The sequence below is a fragment of the Cebus imitator genome, unplaced genomic scaffold (genome assembly GCF_001604975.1).
Source record: "Cebus imitator isolate Cc_AM_T3 unplaced genomic scaffold, Cebus_imitator-1.0 Scaffold57, whole genome shotgun sequence".
NCBI classification, from domain to species: domain Eukaryota; kingdom Metazoa; phylum Chordata; class Mammalia; order Primates; family Cebidae; genus Cebus; species Cebus imitator.
In genome coordinates this window covers 421,726-433,444 of record NW_016107372.1, presented here as the reverse complement: position 1 = coordinate 433,444, position 11,719 = coordinate 421,726, and the positions used below count along the sequence as shown (strand labels likewise).

At 43.5% G+C, this 11,719-nt stretch overlaps 1 protein-coding gene across 1 annotated transcript in view; it reads left to right on the top strand.

The window, feature by feature from the left end:
* Positions 1-11,719, top strand: part of LOC108304746 (lisH domain-containing protein ARMC9) — a 103,526-nt gene that overhangs the window by 9,468 nt on the left and 82,339 nt on the right. The window contains exons 3-5 of the mRNA XM_017529043.2: positions 1,150-1,275; positions 7,832-8,002; positions 9,872-10,027. Coding sequence (XP_017384532.2) covers positions 1,150-1,275; positions 7,832-8,002; positions 9,872-10,027 — 453 coding nt within the window. The remainder of the gene's footprint in view (positions 1-1,149; positions 1,276-7,831; positions 8,003-9,871; positions 10,028-11,719) is intronic.

Below are 11,719 nucleotides of genomic sequence, written 5' to 3'. Positions count from 1 at the left end.
TGGTGAAACCCCGTCTCTACTAAAAATACAAAAAATTAGCTGGGCATGGTGGCGCGTGCCTGTAATCCCAGCTACTCAGGAGGCTGAGGCAGAATGGCCTGAACCCAGGAGGCGGAGGCTGCGGTGAGCCGAGATTGCGCCATTGCACTCCAGCCTGGGTAACAAGAGCGAAACTCCATCTCAAAAAAAATAAAATAAAAAATAAATAAAATAAAAATTAAAAATTTATTTATTTATTTGAGATGGGGTCTCGCTTTGTTGCCCAGGCTGGTTTTGAAGTCCTGGGCTCAAGTGATCTTCCTACCTCAGCCTCCCTAAGTGTTGGGATTACAGGCATGAGCCATGCCACCTGGCCTATACCCCTTTTTATTTATCCATTCATCTATTGGTAGACACTTAGATTGTTTCCATGTCTTGACTATTATGAATAATGCTGCAGTGAGCATGGAGATGCAGATATCTCTTTGAAATACTGATTTTATTTCCTTTCTACATATACCCAGAAAAAAGATTGCTGAGTCATATGGTAGTTCTATTTTTATTGTTTTGAGGAACCTCCATACAGTTTTCTAAAATGGCTGTACCAATTTATAATCTCACCAACAGCGCACAAGTGTTTCCTTTTGTACACATCCTTGCCAACACTTTTTACTTGTGTCTTTTTTGTAATAGTCATTTTGACAGGTGTGCGATAATGATGTCTCTGTGGCTTTGATTTGCATTTCCCTGGTTGTCAGTGATGTTAAGCATCTTTTCTTAGATCTGTTGTCTTTTTAATGTCTTCTTTGCAGAAAATCTGTTCAGATCCTTTGCCTGTTTTTTGAGATGGAGTCTCACACTGTCACCCAGGTTGTAGTGCAGTGGCGCGATCTCGGCTCACTGCAATCTCAACCTCCTGGGTCCAAGCAATTCTCCTGCCTCAGCCTCCTGAGTAGCTGTGACTACAGGTGTGTGCTGCCACACCCAGCTAATTTTTTTGTATTTTAGTAGAGAGCGGGTTTCACCACATTGGCCCGGATGGCCTTGATCTCCTGACCTTGTGATCCGCCCGCCTTGGCCATCCAAAGTGCTGGGATTACATGACTGTTTTTTAATTGGATTATTTGTTGGTTTGTTTGCTGTTGAATTGAATTATTTATTTTTTTATAGTATTTAGATTTTGCTGAATTTGAAGACACCTTGAAAACATTTTCAAAAGAATGCAAAATAAAAGGAAAACCGTTATGTAAAACAGTAGGCGGATCTTTCAGAGACTCCAAATCATTGACAATTCAGGTAACATTTTGCTTATTTTTCATCCCCGTAGATAATTCACGATGCTCCCAACTTGTGGAAAATGCTGCCATTGGAGAGTGCTGGAATAGCTTTTGAGCACCTGCTCAGAGTTACCTTAGACTGCACAAGTGTTTATAGATGAACTAACAATGTCATTTGAAATCTCTGTACCCTCCCAAGGAAATGTGTGGTCATATAATTTCTGTTCTTTTGGATCTTTCACATACATTTCTTGGGAAGAAGGAAAAGAAGAAACCATGCGATGTTTAGGAACTGAGACAATTGTAGCCTCCCTGTGAGGAGTTACAGGTTGTTAATTCCAGGCACTGGGAATCCAGCAGTGAACAAACAAAATCCAACCCCTGCCTGCAGAGCATTTGGGGGCGGGTGAAGAGAGCAGGGAGCAAGAGTGAGACTGACAAGGCAGGTCCTGTGGAAGCAAGTCTGAGCAGCTCTGTGAATCCCAGTGGGTTGCCAGGGCACAGAGGTTATACAGACCTCAGCTCTTAGGGTTAGATAAAAGTCCTTGGCTGGGCATGGTTGCTGACTCCTATAATACCAGCACTTTGGGAGGCTGAGGCAGGAAGAGCGCATAAGCCCAGGAGTTCAAGACCAGCCTGTGCGATATAGTGGGACCTCGTTTTTTTTTGTTTTTTATGGAGTCTCACTCTGTCACCCAGGATGGAGTGCAGTGGCGCGATTTCGGCCATCCGCAATCTCCACCTCCTGGGTTCAAGTGATTCTCCTGCCTCGGCCTCCCAAGTAGCTGGGATTACAGGCAGAAGTCACTGCACCCGGCTAATTTTTGTATTTTTAGTAGAGACTGCATTTCACAATGTTGGCCAGGCTTGTCTCGAACTCCTGACCTCAAGTGATCCACCTGCCTTGGCCTCCCAAAGTGCTGAGATTACAGGCGTGAGCCACTGTGCCCAGCCGAGACCTTGTTTCTATAAAAAATAAAAAATTGGCCAAGCGGGCCGGGCGCGGTGGCTCAAGCCTGTAATCTCAGCACTTTGGGAGGCCGAGGCGGGTAGATCACAAGGTCAAGAGATCGAGACCATCCTGGTCAACATGGTGAAACCCTGTCTCTACTAAAAATACAAAAAATTAGCTGGGCATGGTGGCGTGTGCCTGTAATCCCAGCAACTCAGGAGGCTGAGGCAGGAGAACTGCCTGAACCCAGGAGGCGGAGGTTGCGGTGAGCCGAGATCGCGCCATTGCACTCCAGCCTGGGTAACAAGAGCGAAACGCCGTCTCAAAAAAAAAAAAAAAAAAAAAAAAAATTGGCCAAGCATGGTGGCAGGCACCTGTAGTCCCAGCTACTCAGGTGACTGAGTTAGGGGAATCACTGGAGCCCAGGAAATCAAGGCTGTGTTGAACATGATCATACTGCTGCACTCCAGCTGTAGAGACAGGGTAAGACCCTGTCTCCAAAAAAATAAAAAAGTCATTTAACCATTATTTGATGTCTCAATCTCATTTGTAATATGCCAGGAAAATAATCAGTTCACTTAGAATATTTCCAGTGAGTCAGACTACCATTTTCTGAGACAGCATGTTCCACCTTTGGATGATTTTATTATTATTTATTATTTAATTTTTTTTTTTTTTTTTGAGACGGAGTTTCGCTCTTGTTACCCAGGCTGGAGTGCAATGGCGCGACCTCGGCTCACCGCAACCTCTGTCTCCTGGGTTCAGGCAATTCTCCTGCCTCAGCCTCCTGAGTAGCTGGGATTACAGGCACATGCCACCATGCCCAGCTAATTTTTTGTATTTTTAGTAGAGACGGGGTTTCACCATGTTGACCAGGATGGTCTCGATCTCTTGACCTCGTGATCCACCCACCTCGGCCTCCCAAAGTGCTGGGATTACAGGCTTGAGCCACCGCGCCCGGCCTATTTAATTTTTTTTAATTAAAAAAGATTATATAGAGACAAGGTTTTGCTGTGTTTCCCAGGCTGGTCTGAAACTCCCATTCTCAAGTGATCCTCTTGCCTCAACCTTCCAAAGCACTGGGATTATAGGCATTAGCCACTGCACCTGGGGCCTTGTTATTCTAGCAGATTTTTAAATTTTAACATGCCTATTTTCAGAAATAATTGGAGGCTTGGCTTGCAAGCCCCTTGAGTAGCTAGAGTTCAGGTGGCAGCCACCACTGTTTTTCTCATGGTCCTCGACCCCGAGTGGCCTGGCATGGGCACTGTTGAGAGTGGGGCACTGTTGAAGTGACCCATGGAGCTCAAGGTGGGGCTGCACCCTCTGCCTGTTCTCTTTCAGGCCTCAGGCGCCTGGATGCTGAGCTGCTGCTGCTGCTTCATGTCGACACAGACTCTTCTGTGGATGCTACAGCAGCCAGACCTCCCTGGCATGCCCATACCTGGAGCGAAATTTTCAGAACACACAAGAATATAGTCATTATTAGAGGTGAAAGCAGCTTCTTAGAGTAAAGTGTGTTCCTCGGGAAATCAGCTTCATTCCCCAGCACCTGGCTTCCCTGTTTTTTTCTGGATGAAGAAAGACCTTTACCCTACACGTTGGAAGTATATGTGAGCATCTCTTAATTAAAGCTACCATTTGGGAGGATTAGAGCAAATCCTCAATACCTAACTAGCAGAACAGTGAGAATCTTTTGTGAAGTTCACACATGACCAGATTATGTGATGATACAGGGTAAGGGCAACAGGCCCTGTGTCTTGAAGCTTCTTTGCATATCAAGTCCCTCCAGAGGTGGCTGCTGTACACTTTTTGCACCTGGTTTGCCATCACATTTCAGCTCCAGCTGCATCTGAGAACACTCAGATGCCTCTTTAGGTCTTTTTAAAAAATTATTATTAAAGATAACCAAAAATCTTAACTATTCTTATATGTACAGTTTAATAGTGTTAAGTGTATTCACATTGTTGTGAAACATCTGTAGAAGTTTTCATCTTACAAATCTGAAAATCTCTCCCCACTTAACACCTCCCCCTAGGCCTTAGCAGCCACTATTCTACTTTCTGTCTGTGAATTGGCTGCTTTAGATATGTCATATTAATGGAATCATGCAGTATTTGTCTTTCTGTAATTGACTTATTTCACTCAGCAAAATGTCGTCAAGGTTCATTCATGTTGTAGTGTATGACACGATTTCCTTTCTTTATGGCTGAATAATATTCTGTGATGTATATTCTCACACACACACACACACACACACACACACACCCCACCCCACAGCTTGTTTATCTGTTCTTCTGTTGATGGACACTTGGGTCGCTTCCACCTCTTTGCTATTAAGAATAGTGCTGTAGTGAACCTGGGTGTGCAAGTGTCTCTTTAAAGCCTTGCTTTCTGTTCTTTTGTATGTATACCCAGAAGTATTGCTGGATCAAATGGTAGTTCTATTTTATTTTATTTTATTTTTTTGAGATGGAGTCTCGCACTGTCACCCAGGCTGGAGTGCAGTGGTGTGATCTCAGCTCACTGCAGCCTCCATCTCCCAGGTTCAGGCAAGTTCCCTGCCTTAGCCTCCTGAGTAGCTGGGATTACAGGCGTGGGTAATTTTGGGTAATTTTAGCCACTATGCCTGGCTAATTTTTTGTATTTTAGTAGAGACAGGATTTCACCAAGTTGGCCAGGATGGTTTCGATCTCCTGACCTCATGATCTGCCTACCTCAGCCTCCCAAAGTGCTAGGATTCCAGGCGTGAGCCACCAAGCCCGGCCTAGTTCTATTTTTAATGTTTTGAGGAATTGCCAAGCCGTTTTACAAAGTGGTTGTACCATTTTCCTTTCCCACCAGCAGTACACAAATGTTCCAATTTCTCTATATCCTTGTCAACACCTGTTAGTTTTTCTGTGTGTGTTTTTAAAAATTTAGCCATTTTGATGGGTTTGAAGTGATATCTTGTCATTGTTTTGATTTGTATTTCTCTGATGTCTTCAGGACAAACTTTCCGATTGTCACAAGCGTGTCTTTTCTGCTCATCCAATCAACAGCTGTGTCCCCCACTATGGTAGATTTCTCAAATGAAAAATACCTGGTTTGAGTGAAGAAGAGTTTGGGGAAAAAAATAGAAAAAGAAAAAAAATGCCTAGAACTGAGGTTCAACAAAATATGCCAATTGTTAGTGGAACCCAAAACATAGTGATTTTCCCCAAGCAGTTTTATGTGTATAGTTCAGTAGTGTTAAGTATGTCTACATTGTTGTGAAAGGTGAGAAGCGTGTGTGTTTACGAGTTACTATCGATAGTGTACACATTTTCTCATCTTGTTGATTCTAGTTTGATCATGGTTTATAGAACATCACTAATATTTTGTGACTATAAGTTGTAATAGTGGATCCTTTTATGTGTGGGTATTATTTTAAGCTCAGGGACCATTTCCAGGCACAGAATATGAGTCATGAGTTAGGATAGATGATAGATGTGATTATAATGACATAGCAAAGGTTTGTGGTTTCACATCTACAAATACAGACTTTAGAACAAACTGTAGATGGGCCGTTTGACTTGTGGACTCTGCCAGGCCACGTTAAGAAAATACCTTTTCTCTAAGCCATAACATATCTCAAGAGTCTGCAATTGCCTCATCCACACAGAGGGCTGTTGGTCACCCCACTTCTCGTGGCAAGGCCTCCTGAGGAGTGGTCACAGGACTTGCCTGGGACCTTGGCAGAGGCGAGCATGGGGCTGAGCCTGGCCCCACAGCATTGCTCCTGGGAGGATCCCTTCACCTTTGTGGCAGTCATTAACTAGCATGCTGGTCTCTGGCCAGCTTCCCCAAATTCTTCCCAGAGGTGGCTGTATTCATCGGCTTGCGCTTTGTTTTGGCACACCCCACCCACAGATGCTAACAGACTGTTCCTTGCTTATGTCCTGGAGGAAGAGAAGAGCCAGCCTGGAGGAGGTAGATGCTCATCGTAGGGCTTATTTGAAAAATTCTGAGTTTACTTCCAATGTAACGAGCACCATCCAGCATAGGCAGTATTCAGACACAGTTCTTGATCACATGACAGTGAACACTTTTGTAATATTAGCATTTGAGGATTTCTTACTAATCAACATCTTTGACAGTGTAACCAAACACTGTTACATTGTTTGTTCTCTATACGTTTCCATTTTATATGCTAGAAAATAGAAAAATTGCTTATAAACAAATAAAACAAGTAATTTAAAAAAATGACAATTATGCAGGAAAATTATTCGTAAATACTTTTTCTCTCTCTCTCTAAGGGTCCCATTCTATTGCTTAGGCTGGAATGCAGTAGTGCAGTCTCAGCTCACTGCAACCTGTTCCCCCTGGGGCTCAGATGGTCCTCCCATCTCAGCCTCCCAGGTAGCTGGGACTACAGGCATGTGTCACCATGCCCAGCTAATTTTTGTATTCTTTTTGTAGAGACAGGGTTTTACCATATTGTCCAGGCTTGTCTTGAACTCCTGGGCTCAGATGATCTGCTCAGCTAGACCTTCCAAAGTGCTAGGATTACAGGTGTGAGCTACCACACTGGGCCATGTAAACTAATTTTTAAAAGTATAAAAGAACAATGGCCAAATAATGGTGGTAAATAACAATGGTATTGGGTGGGGAATTGGGGATTCTATAGAAAATCCAATCGCAGAAACACTTTTGCAGTTGATCACAAAATGTAAGTTCAGTCATCTTGGGCATTTGATATAAAAAGAACAGTAGCAGCTGCATTGTTTTGGACTGCTAGGAAGTCCTTCACTTCTGCCTTGTACTTAAATCCACAAAATTATGCGACAGTTATTTGTGACAGGTGAGTTATCTTCCTTGTGAGACAGGTGGCTTGATAATTGCCACCTCCTTTCTCCAGAATTCTCTCAAGTAGTGCACAGGTTGGTAAATCAGGATACTGCCACTGTATCAGGTAGACTCACACAGCTCTGTGGCCAAACGGCACTGAGCCAGTGCTCCTTCCTCCATCTCCAGCCTTCTCCGTCACTGCAATTGCAGCTGGCAGGCATGGACAGTCACCTTATGGTATATTGGGGTCTATGGTGGCTTCCTTCAGCTCCGTCTCTGCCTGGCGTGCTTCTAGCAACGGGACAAGTGTCAGCGCTACCTCCCGGGCCCAGTGTTGACTGGGTTAGTGTGTTTGGGCTCCTGGCCACTCCAGGATGTGGAGCTGTGCTGTCAGCAACCTTCTGTGTGTGTGAGGTTTGTTCCTGGGAGGCCCGGCTAGACTCTTGGTCTGGCCAGTTTTTGTCAGTTGCACGCGGTGGGTCAGCAGGTCCAAAGGGTGACCAGTATATCCACGTGTCTATGAGTTCTCTGGCCCCAAGTCTTTGTTCTATGCTTGATTCTTTCTATTGCAAAGACCTTAAATGTTTTGTGTGTTCTTTATAGTGCTCAGATTAGATATTACTGCAAAGGGGTGGGAACCCAGGGTTGATCTGCAGGAATTGCAGTCTCCAGAACTTAAATACTGTGGGATCTCTATTTTTCTATTTTTTACCTCTGAAAAGGAGGATATGGGAGATCCGTGGTGCTGAGTGGGTTGTGAGAATTTTGGGTGTTGAAACTCACAACTAGGTGTGGTCTGATGTCTTTTCCACAGAGGGATCTTGTCACTGCATTTGACAACGGAGACCAGAAGGTATTCTTTGATCTGTGGGAGGAGCACATTCCCAGTTTCATCCGCGATGGGGACTCCTTTGCCCAGAAGCTGGAATTCTATCTCCACATCCATTTTGCCATCTATCTTCTGAAGCACTCTGTGGGGAGACCGGTGGGTTCACCTGGTGATGCGGGTGGGTCTGAGTGGTGTGTTAAGGAGCAGCATTTGCTGTCATTTTCCACGTGAATGTGGATTTCATATGTGGCTATGTTGTCATATTGCTTACAAGGTACAGGTATCTTCTGTCCTGGTGAGTGATTTTCTACCTTATTCCAAGCAGCTGATCTTCTAATTTCTATGGAGATTTAATAATTTCTGTAATCAGAGCTACATTGTTTTTTTAAATACCTCAAGTTTTTGAAAACTCATTAAAATAAAGTTTAGTTGGCAACTTAATATGTAGACATGTATGTCTAAGAGAATACATATTTCAGCTGCATATTAGACCCTATATTAGAACATAGATTTATTTGCTTATTTATTTGAGACAAGGTCTTGCTATGTTGCCCAGGCTGGTCTTGAACTCCTGGGTTCAAGCAGTCCTCCCAGCTGGGCCTCCCAAAGTGCTGGGATTACAGGCATGAGCCACTGTCCCTGGCCAGAACATACATTTAAACTTAAGTAGTGGAAAAGTGTCTGTTTGTGGAAAGTCCCTTTGGGTTATAGGTTGAATTTAGGGTCTGCAGTCTTTTCCCAAATGGGGCAGGAGATGGGAAGAATGGAGAGGGCTAGAATGTCAAGCTGCTTCGGTGGCTGAGCTTTGAGTGCAGAGGAAATGACAGAAGGGCAGCAGAGGCGAGCTGGCATTTGACGCTGCACGTTAACTCCTTCCCTGCGGACCAATGTGATGCATGAGAATGTCAGAACACCAAAGGCGAGGACAGTGGTGGAGGGAGCAGCAGACCATACATTGTAGTAGCTGTTCTTGGAAGGCGTTCCTCAGGTTATTACTCTTGCAGGGAAGATCACAGGAGATTTCCATTTTCTGTTTGTATTTCTGTTTCTTCTTGGTTCTTGATTTTTCTTTTTTAAAATTTTTATTTCTATTTTTAAAATGTTCAATTTTGATATAAGATACAAATCAATAAACGTTATCTGTTTTTAGAGTCTAGGGGTCCAAACGTTATCTGTTTTTAAGAGTCTAGAGGTCCAAAAACATTATCTGTTTTTAGAGTGTAGGGGTCCAAATGTTGTCTGTTTTTAGAGTCTAGGGGTCTCATGGTACACCATCAGACATGATTGTAAGAACAGGCTTAGCCTGTGGAGGAGACTGTGAAGGCCGTGATTGGTAGAGCCAGCGGGGGGCAGGGAAGCAGAGCCCCAAATTCACCTCGGTTTTCTCATTGAGGGCCAAGAGGAGACAGAAACCCCGAAAAGGGAACGGACTTGCCTGGGATATACATGAATCGTGATGGAGAGCAAGCCCAGCCCTTAGCACAAGAAAGGAAAGGAATGATGCAGAAGCTTCTGTTTCAAAACACCATAAAGAAATGCTGTTAACCTTTAGAAACCGTGCCTGCTGGAGTCATGGGAATGCAGACAGATACTTGCTTATATCTGAAAAATGGAAGCAATGTGTATATCTAATAATGGGGAAATTAGTTAAATAAATATGACAGAGAAGATGAGGTTTTATCCTGCCAATAAAAATGTTTATGAAGAATTTTAAGGATGTGAGAAAATGGCAGTAATAAAGTTAAATAGAAGCATATTGAACTGTATATATAGTTCTCTGATCTTCCTGACAAAGTTTCATTAAGGGGGAAATTTAGGGTGGATGGTAGAATACTAGACTGTGCACCTGCCAGACAGATATTTATTTCAGATATAAATAAGTATCTGTTTGCATTCCCATGACTCCAGCAGGCACTGGACACCAGCGACACGACTGGGACAGAAGGAGCCTTGGAGAGAGGATGGGGTGAGCAGGTGGACTAGGCATTGATCCGGAGACCTCAAATCAGTGTTTTCTTCTTCCAGGACAAAGAGGAGCTGGATGAAAAGATTTCTTATTTCAAAACCTACCTGGAGACCAAAGGGGCAGCCTTGAGCCAGACCACGGAGTTTCTTCCTTTCTATGCTCTTCCTTTTGTTCCCAACCCTATGGTACACCCCTCATTTAAAGAACTCTTCCAGGTGAGTGTCAGCTTTTATCTCTTGTGTCTGATCCTGGGCGACACTGGTTTCACCTTCTGTATGCTGGGGGTTTGTGAATGATGCTTTGAAAAACTAAAATTTGATTTATGTTATTATTACTATTTTTAATTATAGCCATAATTTGTTTAGTCATCCTCCCATTGGATAGTTAGTTAGGTTTGATTTTTGCCATCCTATATTAGGAGTGGTTAACTTGTACATACATTAAATTTGGAAGAGTTATAGTAATTAACACTTTGTAATAGCAAAAACTAAGTACAATCTAATTGTGTACCAACAGGAGCATGCATAACTACATTGTGTTATATTCACACAATGGAATATTATACATCAATGAGAATGAATGAACTAAATCACACATTGATGTAATCTTAAGCCACATATAAGAGAGGACATGCTGTGTGATTCCCTTTATGTATACATCAGAGCAAACAAAAGTAGTTTTTAGGCATATATGTGTACCAGTGTTAAATGTTACAGCAAATTGGCTGGTCATGGTGGCTTATGCCTGGGAGGCCAAGGTGGGTTGATCACTTGAGGTCAGGAGTTCGAGACCAGCCTAGTCAACATGACGAGACCCCCCATCTCTACTAAAAGTACAAAAATTAGCTAGGCATGGTGGCACGCACCTATAATTTAAGCTACTTAGGAGGCTGAGGTAGAAGAGTTGCTCAAACCCAGGAGGTGAAGGTTGCAGTGAACTAAGATCACCACTGGACTCCAGCCTGGGCGAAAGTGAGACCTTTTCTCAAAACAGGAAAAAAAAAAGTTACAGAGGCCGGGCGCGGTGGCTCACGCCTGTAATCCCAGTACTTTGGGAGGCCGAGGCGGGTGGATCACGAGGTCAAGAGATCGAGACCATCCTGGTCAACATGGTGAAACCCCGTCTCTACTAAAAATACAAAAAATCAGCTGGGCATGGTGGCGCATCCCTGTAATCCCAGCTACTCAGGAAGCTGAGGCAGGAGAATTGCCTGAACCCAGGACGCGGAGGTTGCGGTGAGCCGAGATGGCGCCATTGCACTCCAGCCTGGGTAACAAGAGTGAAACTCCGTCTCAAAAAAAAATAAAAATAAAAAAATAAAGTTACAGAAAGCAAGGATTCTTACCTGTTCGAATGGCAACTTTAAACATTTAACATTATCACGCATTGAATTGACTTTTCAGCATGCATAGTTCTATGAGTTTTAACACACGTGTGTTTTGTTTGTTTGTTTGAGACAGAGTCTTGCTCCATCATCGAGGCTGGAGTGCAGTGGCGCATTCTCAGCTCACTGCAACCTCTGCATCCCGGGTTCAAGCAATTCTCCTGTCTCAGGCTCCCGAGTAGCTGGGACTACAGGCACCTGCCACCACACCTGGCTAATTTTTGTATTTTTAGTAGAGATGGTGTTTCACTTTGTTAGTGAGGCTGGTCTCAAACTCCTGACCTTAGGTGATCTGCCTGCCTTGTCCTCCCAAAGTGCTAGGATTACACGTGTGAGCCACTGTGCCCAGCCATAAAGTCGAAATTTAATCTGTTTTCTTCCAGAACATTCAAGGAACTTAGAATGCATTACCTTCATTTATCTCCTTCCCAATTTCTATGCTTTTTTTTTTGCCAAGTATCTTAGTTATATATTTTAAATGTACAGATAGGAAGTTTTACTATTTTATGCAGTCAGTGTGTGT